General features: G+C 30.5%; 7 protein-coding genes across 7 annotated transcripts; 2 read left to right on the top strand and 5 right to left on the bottom strand.

The window, feature by feature from the left end:
* Positions 1-631: 631 nt before the first annotated feature.
* RIT1 (tRNA A64-2'-O-ribosylphosphate transferase) lies at positions 632-1,978 on the top strand (the record flags this gene model as incomplete). Its single annotated transcript, XM_011274556.1, has 1 exon — positions 632-1,978. The coding sequence occupies one exon, from the start codon at positions 632-634 to the stop codon at positions 1,976-1,978; it is 1,347 nt and encodes a 448-aa protein (XP_011272858.1).
* A 316-nt stretch (positions 1,979-2,294) lies between these two features.
* BN7_4855 (uncharacterized protein) lies at positions 2,295-3,851 on the top strand (the record flags this gene model as incomplete). Its single annotated transcript, XM_011274555.1, has 1 exon — positions 2,295-3,851. One exon carries the CDS (start codon positions 2,295-2,297, stop codon positions 3,849-3,851), a length of 1,557 nt encoding a protein of 518 aa, XP_011272857.1.
* Positions 3,852-3,935: 84 nt separating this feature from the next.
* On the bottom strand, positions 3,936-4,913 carry GPI12 (N-acetylglucosaminylphosphatidylinositol deacetylase; the record flags this gene model as incomplete). Its single annotated transcript, XM_011274554.1, has 1 exon — positions 3,936-4,913. One exon carries the CDS (start codon positions 4,911-4,913, stop codon positions 3,936-3,938), a length of 978 nt encoding a protein of 325 aa, XP_011272856.1.
* A 329-nt stretch (positions 4,914-5,242) lies between these two features.
* Positions 5,243-6,064, bottom strand: MPM1 (Mpm1p; the record flags this gene model as incomplete). The annotated part of the gene is made up of 1 exon (XM_011274553.1): positions 5,243-6,064. One exon carries the CDS (start codon positions 6,062-6,064, stop codon positions 5,243-5,245), a length of 822 nt encoding a protein of 273 aa, XP_011272855.1.
* Positions 6,065-6,387: 323 nt separating this feature from the next.
* Positions 6,388-6,990, bottom strand: ISA2 (Isa2p; the record flags this gene model as incomplete). Its single annotated transcript, XM_011274552.1, has 1 exon — positions 6,388-6,990. One exon carries the CDS (start codon positions 6,988-6,990, stop codon positions 6,388-6,390), a length of 603 nt encoding a protein of 200 aa, XP_011272854.1.
* Positions 6,991-7,286: 296 nt separating this feature from the next.
* On the bottom strand, positions 7,287-10,685 carry ULP2 (SUMO protease ULP2; the record flags this gene model as incomplete). The annotated part of the gene is made up of 1 exon (XM_011274551.1): positions 7,287-10,685. The coding sequence occupies one exon, from the start codon at positions 10,683-10,685 to the stop codon at positions 7,287-7,289; it is 3,399 nt and encodes a 1,132-aa protein (XP_011272853.1).
* A 546-nt stretch (positions 10,686-11,231) lies between these two features.
* Positions 11,232-12,587, bottom strand: FUN26 (nucleoside transmembrane transporter FUN26; the record flags this gene model as incomplete). The annotated part of the gene is made up of 1 exon (XM_011274550.1): positions 11,232-12,587. One exon carries the CDS (start codon positions 12,585-12,587, stop codon positions 11,232-11,234), a length of 1,356 nt encoding a protein of 451 aa, XP_011272852.1.
* Positions 12,588-13,615: the final 1,028 nt, after the last annotated feature.

Here is a 13,615-nt window from a genome sequence, read left to right as displayed (position 1 = left end):
TGAAACAGGAACAGTTTGAACAGTTTGGTATTTGCGGGATGTTTGAAGTTTGACACGAACGGTTTTTTGTGTCTTGTAGGTTGTAGGGGTTGTACTATGTAGATTGTAGGTATAGTAAAGAGTTGATGAGCTGGGTATGGTGATAAGAAAAAAATAATAGAGTTGGGCTATCTTATCAGTGTCTCTGTGATGTGTGTTTGAGACTGAGCAGTGAGCATAGCTTTGAATTACTTTACTAACTATGTAGTTAATACAGACTTAGTTAAACTGATCTAACTTCTATCTTGAGCAGTATACATTCTAAACCACTTTATCCTGCATCATCCAATCTCCATGAAATGTCCAGGGAGTACGTTTACTAGTCAAACTGAATATTTGGCATTTATTTGAATGGGGGCAATATATATCAAAAGGCCAGGTCTATCCCAGTATCCCATTTTCAATCACCCACCAAACTTGACACATTTTAGTGTAGAAAAAGTTTTTCATAGACCCATCGCATCTTGGAAAAAAATTAAACCTCGATCAGTTTAAACAATAATACTCATGAAAATAAGCTTCCATTGAACAAGTATACCTCCATACCATTAGGTCACATCTTTGTGTTTTTTCCAGGCTCACGCTTATTATTATGACAATACAACAAAATTCAACATCACAAAGAAGCTTGAAAAGTAACATAAGATCTACAAGAAATCGAATCCATTCAATTCTTTATGATTCAGAATGGATTAAAGAAGTTCAAGAATCTTATAATTTACCATTAATACCCAATGAACGTTGTGGATTATGGTACGTCGCACCTCATTTAAGAAAAGATACAGCTTATTTTAAATCAACAGATGGTCATACAAATGAATGGTCTTTTTCAACAAGAAGATTAAATTTCCATCTCTTGGATTTAATGTTGGAAAATAATGGATTAATTATTGTGGATTCAACAAGAAGAGGTAAAACTATGCCTGATGCTCTTTCTAAAACAATTCCAATTTGGTGTGCTGTTTTGAATTATATCATGTTTGGTTCAAATGAGACAAATAATTGGTGTTTTGTACCACCATCAATCATCTCCAAGAATGAACATAATTCAATTATTAAATTAATTCCAATTTTTGCTAAACAAGTGGAAGAATTAGGTCTTATAACTAAAAATAAATTAATTGAGAAATTTCAAGGGAAATATATAAGACCATTATGGATATATCCTGGATTATCATTACCATTTGAACCACCAATTTTTGAAGATTTCATACCAGTAATTAATTGTGTTGCAAGTTTTAGAGCTGATGATGGGAAAACTACTCTAAGAAAGAAATTAAATGATGAAACATCTGGTATAACAATTGCAGAATATCAATATGTTCAAGGTGCTGCTGATGATCATGAATTATGGTCATTTAATCTTACGCCTGATCTATTATGGCAACATAAAGAAGAATTAGAATTAAATTTACAAATTAAGAATGATGATGAATTGATTGAATATATTCAAGGTTTAAAGTTGGAAAGTTCTTATGAATCATCATCCACTGATGTTGTCTCATTGACTAATGATTTAAGTATTGGTAAAGTTGTTGATGATATTGATCCAAATACATTATTACAATTTGATGTAATCATTTTATTATCCAAGCAATTTAATTTTAAAAATCTAAAAGATGACTCCAAACAAAAAACATATAGATATGAATTATCATCAGATAAAAAAGGTTCAAATGAATTAAGGAAACATGTTGAAACAATCTCCTCCCAGTTCAATGGTAATTCCCTGGTTCTTTGTGAAACTGGTACAGATTTATCACCTGCTGTTGCATTATTACAATTGACAACAAAATTTAATACAATGTGGGAACCAGTATTGGAAAGACCAATAGTTACCAAAAACACTATTAAAAAGCATTTAGCTAAGATTTTAGAGAAAAAGAAAGTTAATCCAAGTAGGGCTACTTTACAGAGTATAAACACATATTTGATGTGAAATAATGAAACTAATGAAACTTATGGAACTTATGAATCAATAAATGAAATATCTCTATACTGCTTTGTAATCACTGACGTAATATTCGCGATTTCTCACCCAAAACTTTTTCGCGCTTTTTCATTTATTTCCTCGAGAAACGTAAATTAAAGGTGAAAAATGACATCAAAAAAGCAGATTTGAAAAGTTTTGGAGAAGAAGTGGTTTTATAAAGTCAAATTAGAAGATAGTTTGAGATATTATTCAGTCATATGTCCATATGAGTTGCATAACGAAAGGAAGTCCATTCAGACTTTTATCAAAGAGAAAATTCTCTATGGTGTTAAACCCAGAATTTGCACATAATACTCATCAAAATCAACATCAAAATCTTCAAGAAGATTTGATCCAATCTAAACATGAACAACTTACAGTGAATCAATTTATTAAACAAACAAATAAATCCCTCCAATTACCTAAATTCACAGAGACAAAGAAAAAATCCATCCCACTTACACCTGAACATATTCAAATTGGTTCACAAATTAGAAATATATTAAATAAAGAAAATAATTTTGATGAATTATTATCAATAATCACTAAAATCTCAGATTCTAGAAGTTATCATATCATACTTGAAGGTTTACAACGTGAAGAAATAACAGTTTTAATTACATCATTAGTTGATGGTCAAGAGGAAAAAATTTATCAATATAATGATTCTAAAATAACACTTGATTTAAATAATAAATATGAAAATATGGAAGGTCTTTATGCTTCATCATATACAATTTCAAAATTTTATTTAGGTTTATTAGCAACAAATTTTGAATTATCAATAACTGAAATTTTTTCCTTATTAAAATTAGAATCAAATAATTATAGATATGATCGTGCTGCAGAATTAATACAATATCTTGATAGGAAATCAAAATCTAAAAATTCCATCAAGACTTCTAAATATTGGAATTATAAATTAAAAGTTCTTGGGAATGCAAATCCTGGGTTTTGGACTGTTTTAAATAAAGATCGTAATAAAGTTAGATTATCCAAAAGAGCTTTGAAACAAGATTTTGAAAAAATGTTAAGTTTTGGTGTATTAATGAATCAATTATCTCAAGAGATTGGTTATATAGTACCGAATTTAGAAACTCATGGATTGATTATAGCAAGTGCTGGTAGAGATAATCAATTGGAATTAGTGGAAAATCAAATATTAAATCTTTGGGGTATTGGTATTGATAATATTGATTCTAAAAATTTAGTTGATTCAAATTCTTTAATTTATCCAGATTATAATTTATTAAAAAGTATAATTGCTGCATTTGCTGTTAATAATGAATTTGAAATTGCTATAAAATATATTACAAATTTCCAATCAGTTTATAACATTGATTTATCCAAAAAATTATTTTGGAAAGAATTATTTAATTGGGCTGAAGCAACATTAAGTAAAGATGATGAAAGTTATAAAACCACTATGGAATCAATTTGGAAATTAATGGAAACAAATTCACCAAATTTCAATGTTGTTATGGTTCAAAAAAGATCACAATTTTTGGAAGAACAAGGAAGATTAAACGATTTAATTGAATTAATCTTACATAGTAAAAAAGAAATTTCTAAATTTTATGAACCATTAAAATTAGAAAAGGGTAAAATATTATTGAAAGAAATTTATCAAAAAATTTGTGTTATGACATTAGCAGAAACTAAAGAAGAATCAATTGATTTAATTAAATTATCCAAAACTATATCATTAGATAAATCTTCTCGTGATCAATTAAGTGAAATCTATAAACTGGAGTTAAGTAAAGCATTAGAAAATCGTAGAAGATTTGAACAATTACAAGAAGAATATGATGAAGAGGATGATGAGAATTCATTATGGTGAGAATATATATAGACCTCTTTTATAGAACAAAACACATTAATCTATATTTATATGCATATAATTATATTTTGATTTTTTGTAACTCTATTGAATTTGTATCAATTCATTTGAATTACTATATTTACTAACTATTAACCAACCCCATCTAAACCAAACCATTTGAGAATGATGAGCATTTGTCATTGCTGCAATACCTAATATAGAAGAAGGTAAATCAGCAAATATGTGAACATTTTGGTATTGTTCATGATGTAGTTTCCTCAAGTATTCAATTGGTAAATAAATATCTAATCCATGAGGTTTTAATTGATCTTCCACAATATGTGCAATAAGACTTATTATTCTTAATAGTAATTCAATATTTGTATAAATAGTTGCTGAATATTTTTCCAAAAAGTTCCAGGTCTTTAAGGAAAAGACTGATTTATTGGTTTTCAAAGAACCATAATATAATGATTTATGATTTGGATGATTTGATATACCAAATTCATCAAATGTTAATACAACATCTGTTTTCTCCAAAATATATTCAGCAACTTTATCAGAATCCCAAGTTATATTCATTGAATCTTTAAAACTATTTTCATCATTAACAATTTCATAATCATGAATCCCTAAGATCTGAAAACTTCTCTCTAATTCTTTTTGTCTTACAGGGCCTAAACCTTGATCATTACCGATTGAAAGACAAGTAGCTGAAATGGTATTATTATGACGAGCTTTACTCAACTCAACCAAAGTTGGTGCAAAGAACATAACTTCATCATCCGGATGGGCAATCAATAGTTGTATATGTTTATTTTGAAGGGCTTCAGGTATTTTGTTTAATTTGAATGAAGTATCTAATTCTTGAATTGATGTAGTAAGAATAGCCCAAAACAAAAAAGATGTGAATAAAAGCAGTACGATCCCCTTTGCCTTTCTTAAAAAATAGCTACCCATGGCTTGTAATATTGATCTGGTGATTCTTTTGGGTTTGTTGATTTCAGTGGAGAAAGACGTTGAAGTTGACGTAAAAGGTGACGTTTTGGATTTGATCTCGATATTGACATTTTTTGGCATCGGTGTTTCTTACAAAAATGGAATGATTTGCGGAATGATTTTAGCGAAGAAATATTTGTTTTAAAGAAATGTGAGTTTTGTATGTTCAGGTTGTCAGGAATTTAGGGCTTTTAAGATATTTATATAATCATTTTGGTTGTGTCATATTGAAGTCGTTGCTGTTTTAAGCACAGGCTGTTCGTTTACTATTTTTAGTTGTTCATGTTTGCGATACTTCCGATGAGAATACCAATATTGTGTACATTATGCTCAAAATTTCATATCATTCATTAAAAAGTATTATATAAGTATCACATATATATATATAAAGGGGTTTGACCACTATTAGCCTATTTCCCCCAGATCCAATTGGATAATTTACTATCATTATTATCTGAAATGGTCTCAATAGTACCAGCTTGACCATCTTTAGGAATTAATCTTTTAAACTTCTTATTTTCAGATTTCCCATCTTTAAAATAATTACTAATTTCAGTGATTTCTTCACCATCACCATTTGGTAAAGTTCTAAAAGAAACTGATTTACTACTGCTTATGATATCATGTTCACCATTTTCAAATGAAATATCTTTAGCATAACCATTATAAATATCCTGGATGTTTTCTCTTTGTCTTGAAATTTTTTGTTCTTCATCTTTTTGTCTAATCAATTGTTTCATTTGTGATTTCCATCCTAAAAATCCAGTATAATCATTAAAAAATAATCCATATTTATTTGATTTATCTTCTAAAACATCTTCTTTACTCAAGACACGATCACCATTTAAAGTACCCTTTGGGAATAAACATCTCCACCAACCTTTATCATCCCAAACGGATAAACCATCTTTATCTAGACATTTTTGATATAATTGTGCACTTGGAGTTGGATAGGCTTTTAAACCTGTGGCAAATCTTTCTTCACCAAAACCTTTAGTTATACCACCCAATAATTCATTAACATTTTGATTGAATGGGAAATCACCACTTCCAAATACTTCTTTAAGACCACCAAGATCCAAAACATTACCTAATGGTGAAATGATTTGATTATTCAAGAAATCATTAACAATGGCAATATCATCATTTGAAGCAAAACGATTATTGATTGTTTGTTCCACTTGTGTGGTTGTGTAGTCCTTGTCTTCTTGAGAATTACTAAAGATACCCATCTTCGAATAGCAAGTTTTGTATTTGATTCAATAGAACAACCAGACAATGCAAATGAAAAAGGGATGTTTTTTGCCTTCTATATATAATTTTAGTCTTAATACTTTTTAGAACATGCTAGAAAAGCTCATCGGTTGAGCCACGAATTCTGGATAAAATGGAGCTCAAAATCAAAGTCAAAATCAAAGTCAAAATGAACAAGATATATTTATGCTTGATTCTCTAAGCTACAGATTATCAATGTTTATATCATGTTCATATCATTCATAAAAAATGCAATAAATTAAATTAAATCCCAAAAACCTGATTGATGTTAACCCATAATTCAACCTTCCAATTTAGAAAAATCAAAATCAAAACTACCACCACATCCACAACTTGAAGTGGTATAAGGACTATCAACAACTTTAAACATACTACCAATCAATTCTTTGGTATAATCAATTTTACTTTCTCTCAAAATATTTAAAGAACTTTCATCAATGATTAATTTTGCTCCATTTTTTTCAAATATACAATCATCTTCAGTCTTGGTTGTTGTATCAGATAATTGTAAGTTATATTGAAATCCATGACAACCACCACTTTCAACATTCACTCTAAGTGCAACTTCTGGATTTGATTCTTCTTTAACAATTTGTTGTAATCTTTCCACTGCACGATCTGTTAAATCCATAGAGAGTAGTTTCCCTTCATCTGTGTATTTCTTATTGATTATGTTCATTTTAGCTGGAGCATCTTGATTCAAAAAACTTCTTGTTGTGTTACCTAATGATGTTGGAGCTCTTTTGTTTGTAACTTCATTTGTTACATTTGATGTTGAATATTTTTGGAAAAGATGTGTTGGATAGAGCACAGCTGTAGAGCTTCTCAGTATTGTTTGACTTGCTTGTCTTGTAACTCTTGGTAATACTCTTGTCACTAGCATGGTTTGTGTTGAAAGAATATGTATATCTCAGTTTCTTTAGTTATGATGTAGTTAGTAATAAGGATTGATTTCCTGCTTTTTGTAATCCGTAATCGATTTTTGAACATTTTGAGATCCCTCGAATTCCGACTTTTAGTTTTCGCGGGTTTTGTATGGAAGTCCGTGACCGCAGTCAGATGACTCAGTTGAATTACGAGGGCTTGATAATGGCCATACAGAAGATGGTTTTTACAAATTAATTGAATATTTTTTTTCAAATTCATTTAAAATGATTTTTGTATTTCGTTAAATATTCGTTAATTAGTTTGAGGTTTAGCTCTTTGATTTCGTCCTTTTGTTTTGGAACCAGTTTTTCCTTTTTTTGGTTTTGAAGCAGTAACTTCTTGGGGGTCATCTTCAATTTCTAAAGCATCAGATTTTGATGATCCTGCACTTGGTTTCTTCTTTCCCTGTTGAGATATTCTTCTATTTGCTGGTCTATTTGGTTCTCCATCCAATTCAACAACTTCTTTCTCTTTTGTAATATCATCATTGATTGGTGATTTGGGTGTTTCAGGTTCTTTTGATTTATTTTTCATTAATCTTCTATTTAGTCTCTCAGCTCTTAATTGCTCTTGTGTTGGCTCAGGAGCTGGTAATTCTTCAACTTCTGACAGTGATGATGAATATCCATCATCCTCGATATATGATATGTTTCTAAATCCTGATAAACGATTTTCTTTCAAGTTTGGATAATTCTCTTCCACTGTTTCTATACCAGTTTTCAGGTCATCAACATTAATAGAATCTTCTTCAGATGGAACTTTTTCATTTTGCTTTTCTTTCAAATCTTCATCTTCCTCATTATCATGGACCATTTCCACATCTGAGTCATTACCCCTATCATCTCCAAAGATCCTTCCCATAACTCTTTTTGATCTTCTCCTTGTTGTTGTATAATTCTGATCTCCATCGTTTGAAGTAGTAGCTCCAGGTTCTGGATTTATAATTGTCTCCTTCATTTCAACATCATCATTATCATCATCTCTATCTTGTGTTTGTTCCTTCTTTCTTTGATCTGAGGCAATAGAAAATTCATCTTCATCGATCAATTCCTGACTAAATTGCACTGGTGGAGAAGATGTTGGTTTATCAGATTTGATATGTTGACTTGGTTCTGGTGTAAGAGCTTCAGGCACTGGTGTTTCTGGAATTGGTGTAGATGTAATCTCTTGAGGTGTAACTGATCCAGAATTTAAAGGCTCTGTGGAATGAATTTTGATTAAACTTTCATCATGTATATCGCGTTTTTGTGCATCCTCTTGTGTATCTATATTTTCAAGATCTTGTTCTGATTTCAAATTATTTGATTCTTTGGAATTTTCATTTCCTTCATCTTCAGAATTTTCAATTGAATCATGATCTTTTGAACTTCTTAATATTTGTGATGACTTATCTTTAGAATAATTGAAAGTAAACATTGTTTTTGGTTTCCTATTTTCATTTTCATCGTCACTAGAGAAAAATCTCTCTTGATCGTTGTTATTTTTCACCTTTGGTTCTTGAACTCTAGAAATTTCTTCATCTCCAACCTTATTATAATCAGCCTGTGTGATCTCATGATACGAATCAGGATTATCATCACTCACTGGAGTTTGTTCTTTACTTAGTTTTGAAGTTGAAGATTTGGATGCCCCGTTAGGTCCAACTTTTGATGTGAAACTTGCTGAATTTTTATCATTCTCTTTTCTCGTCATTTCTTGTGAATCTTCATCATCTTCTTTGCCTTCAGTATTCACTTTACCATCTGGGTCAATCTCATTTTCATCCTTTTTATCTTGGTTTCGTGGAGCCTCTGGTGTTTGATCATTATCTTGCGTATCTTCTGTAGCTTCAGTTGAATCATTATTTTTATTCTTACCATCATGAAATTCTTCAGCATCAATATAAACAATATCATCATCATCATCTGGTACTTGCTCGGGTTCATCATTTTCAGAATCATCTTCACGTGGTGCTTGTTCACTTTGTAATTGTTTCAAAGTTTTCCTTAATCTTTCTCTCATCTCTTCACGATCTTTTCTCTTGAAAAATTGAGAAAGTTCAAATGTTTTATGATCTGGTCTATTCCAGAAATTCAAACAACGATCAGGATTTTCTAAAAATATGAAAACATTATAAATAACATGAACACCACAATCATTAAAATTTGGTTGTTTTGGGACTGGTGAAGTTCTAAGCTCAATTCTTTTAGGATCAACATCAATCTGAAATTTATCTTTTGCATAATTCACAATAAAATTTTGGAAAGTTTTTAATATATTTTTATGTTCTTGTTTTAATGAATCAAAAACATAAATTTTACAAATGGAATGTTTATCATGTTTCTGTAAAACTTTATCAAAATCAACTATGATTGAACAATACCAATGTAAATTTTCATTGATGGGTACAATGATATATTTGATGGAACTGAAATCAATTTTTGAAACCCATCTCTTGATATTATCATAATTATTAATACTATCTGATAACTTCGAAAAGAAAAAAGTTGTAAAGACATGTAATTCTTCACTTTTAACACGATCTTGATCAATGGCTTGTTCTGCAAAATATTTGATGAAAAAGTCAATCATTGTATCATTGATCCATTGACTCTTATAAAGACATTGAAAATCTAAATTCTTGATCTTATAATATGAATTATCTTTAAATATATAAACCAATGATGGCTTGAAAACTTCTCTTGGTCCTCTGTTGGCTCTTCTTGGCCTTGTTACTGATAATCCATCGTCAATTGTTATTGGATGACGTAAAGAGGTAGGTTCAGGAGAGTTTGATCCTCCCTCTGTTCTTGTAACTGATCTTGTCAAACGAGCTGAACCTAGATCTGGAGCATAAAATCGGGTAGGAGTTGCTGGTGAGGATATACCTATTGGGTTTGATGATTTCTCCTTCGCTGATTTGGGTAAATTGATTCTTGATGCTGGTTTCTTGATACCTTGTGGTCTGTTTTTGTTTAGTGAATTGAAGTTCTTCCCAGATAAATTATTTCTTGAGCCTTGTTGACTATTAGAGTTCCCTAGAATTTTACATAGGTTCAGGTAATGATATGAGCTTAATTTTCGTGCAAATTCCATGTTTTTCAACTCGAATGATCCAATATCATTCAGCCTTTGTTTTCTTTTGAGTGTATTCCAAACTTTTAGGAAGTTCTTATTGTGATTAAAGCCAAGATATAGTAATATACTTCTGCACTGCAGCTCTTTTTCACCATATTTGACATCGTCTTTGAAAATGAACATAGTTTTTGTCTCTGTGATTAAAACTTCAGTGACCAATTGTGAGGGATTGATATTTAAAACTTCCTCGCCATCATTCTCGAGTACCATTTTCTTGAAATCTGTACTCATCAGAAATTTGGGGCTTTGACTATATGATACTTCATTGTCACCCATTTTTACTTCAGTTGGAGAAGACAGTATCAAATCAAATAATGTAATATCAACTTGTGCATCAAAATCCTCCAATCTTAAAATCCTTCTTCGTACTTCAACATCGTTATCTCCATTACCAGATAATACTAATTGATTTTTTGGGTTATCAAAAGGTGTCACTAATTTATATAGGGGAATCTCCTGAAAATGATTATGAGTAAACTTGTTTTTGATTTTATTTTTATTTCCCAATGGTTTTGATGCAGTATATTCATTCATTAGTTTCTTTTTCTTCTTCTCTGGCGTGTCGCCCAACATCAAGTGTTTATCAGAGGGTATGAGTGGACTTGAACTCCTTAGGGTGCTGGGGCTTTCCTTCTTCAACTTCTTTGTGCTAAGAAAATATCCTTTGTTAGTAAATCATCACTTTAAAACAGTTACACCATCTAAAGGTACATACCCTAAATCATTTCGCGGTTGGAACCCGCCATCACTCTTTCTCTTCGCTTTTTTGAATATAGTACTCATTTATTTTGTATTGTGTCAAAATGTACTCAAAAGGTCTATCAGCAGTCCAATTCTTCAATGTAACTTTGGATCACAGTGTTTATAAACTTCTATGGTCTTTTGATAATTAAACGTATAAGCGTGAGATTTCAAAAAAAAACAATCATGAGAAAAAAAACCGCGATGTTCGCTCTGTCACGAAGCAAGTGTCAGTAGAGCCATAATATCAGGACTACAAAATTCAATAAATTAACATGAAAACAAATGTTTATATAAATGCAAATGTTAAGAAGGTGAGCTCGATGTTTAATAGGATTTTCAGCTTATTATAAGCACAAAAAGGTAACTGAAGATACTTCCAGCTGCCAATCCCAAACTCAAGAAAATGGTGGTGAATCCACCAGCTGCTTCTTTCTGCTCATCATCCACATAGTTGGCAACATTCATGAAACAACAACTTAAGTTGTGACCATTAGTGAAACCAAAAGTGAATTGTAACAGTATATAGAATAAGTCTGAGTCAACTATTGGATTTCCCTTATTTTTGGATAAATTGCAAAAAAAGAATAAAGGAACATTGACAAACCTAAGAACTGAATATAACAGTAATTTCCGATCTGATGATATCACAAATTGTGGATATGCACAGACCATACGCCCAGCTAGATCACCTAGGTTCCATACAAGGAAAATGAATGGAATATAAATGTTATCTGATGTTAGTTTCCCCCAATTTGGATTGACTGATGTTATATTTGATGCAAACACTGGAAAAACTAAAGTAATGACAAATATTGTGAAAATGGAAGAGACAATGAATTTTAATTTATCAAATAAAACTGCAAATGGAACATATTCAGAAGGTTGTTGTTGTGATGAGATTGGTGATTCATGTTCAATATCAGTTCCAAGATCATCTTTATATCTGTTTGTAATTAATAATAAAAGAATTGAAATTAAGGTTATGATTGAAGTTGCAACAAAATATATAACAATACCTCCATTTGAATCATCTGATTTACTTGGATATAATAAATTTGATAACATTAATGCAATTGATGGTAAAACACCGGCAATTGCTTGACCAACCATCACAGCTTGTGCATAAATTGGACCCAATACATTAACAATAGCCATACAACCATTTTGTTGGAAGCATGTACCTACTGAACTTAATAAAATTAACAACATGACAAAAGTGAAATAACTTCCACTGTTTAAAGTTGGCCAAAAAAGTTCAATTAAAGATAGTATAATGAAAATACTAAAATTTATCAAACATCCTAATTTAATTCTATTAACAAAATTTGCAAATTGTTTTGTTGATAAATAACTATTCAATGCAAAACTTGTTAATGTAGATACAGTCATCATAGTTGAGCTGTAATTATTACTTAAATTTGAACCAGCTCCAAATTTCTTAATAAAATAAACAGATGCTGATAGAAAACAATTCCATGGCCATAAAATTGATATATCAATACTTAAAAATGTGAAATAACGCAATTGAGCTAGTGATAATTGGAATCTTCCATCATAAAAACTAAAAATAACAGTATGATCAGATGGTGAACTTGATATTATTCTTTGAGCTGATAAATTCAAATGTTCTTGAGATTCATAACGACCTAATGATTCATATTCAACTGGCTCATCTGAAAATTTCTTGGGCATATTGATCTTGATATTGACCTTTGAAAATTTTGAGACTTAATGAGTGATCTAATTAGAAGAGGCAAAAGGATGGATGATTTAAAATGCTAAAGGCATTCATTCCAAGGTACGCGACCTCTTATCTATTGTTTTTTCGCTGAGAAAGCGTGCAACACATCAGAACACCACATGTTAGACATTATATAATACATGAAATTCGTAACTTCTTATTTCAAACGAGCCATTCACATATTCAAATCGAAAGTCTTAATAAATCATGGATTGGTCACTTGATATTATATCATGAACTAGTCACTAACTTCTTTCGAACTTAGTGCTCTTAAATACATGAATATCTCAATCAGCAATTATCTGCTTATGTAATCATATTTAGCATCTGATATTATTGAATTACGTTCAATCAATAATAACTTGTATCTTATCTTCAAAAAAAGTTTGAAAAACAATTCTTTTATTAAATAGAACCTTTGTGATCCACTGATGCACATATAACGGAAATTTTGTTTTTTTTGCTGGGAGTTTTACTATGGGAAAAAAAATATATGGCTTACGTAACGAATGTTACAGAATCGAAAAAAAATCGATACTTCAAAGGTATCGATTTGAAAAATATCCCAAAAATTTCGAGTCTTCCCAGCCAAAACACCTGGACACCACCTCAGAATCAAAGACCTTAATTTCTGACCTTAGCCCAGGCCTCTCGTAAAATATATGCATGCAGCCCAATTGGTAATACATATCAAAAGCAATATAGATCGCTCGTTTGTAGCATAATGCAGTTCTAAATTTGGAATTATAAAATAGAAATTCGTTGGAAATATTACGCGTTTTAAAATTTTAAATTTGGCTCGATTTGGCGTTTATTTTGGGTAATTTATAAAATTGGATTATATAATTCTGTATAGTGTGATTATGTAATCTAGACCATAAAAATAATTATCAGCAAAAAAACTAATTAACAAACACATCAAATTGAATCATGAGCAACGATAACGGATCAAGCAGCTAAACAATCCAAATTCAAATCC

Source organism: Wickerhamomyces ciferrii, contig 00187 (genome assembly GCF_000313485.1).
Source record: "Wickerhamomyces ciferrii WGS project CAIF00000000 data, strain NRRL Y-1031 F-60-10, contig 00187, whole genome shotgun sequence".
NCBI lineage: Eukaryota > Fungi > Ascomycota > Saccharomycetes > Phaffomycetales > Wickerhamomycetaceae > Hansenula > Hansenula ciferrii.
The sequence above is the reverse complement of the archived record's forward strand: the minus strand, read 5'-3'. Positions and strand labels throughout refer to the sequence as shown.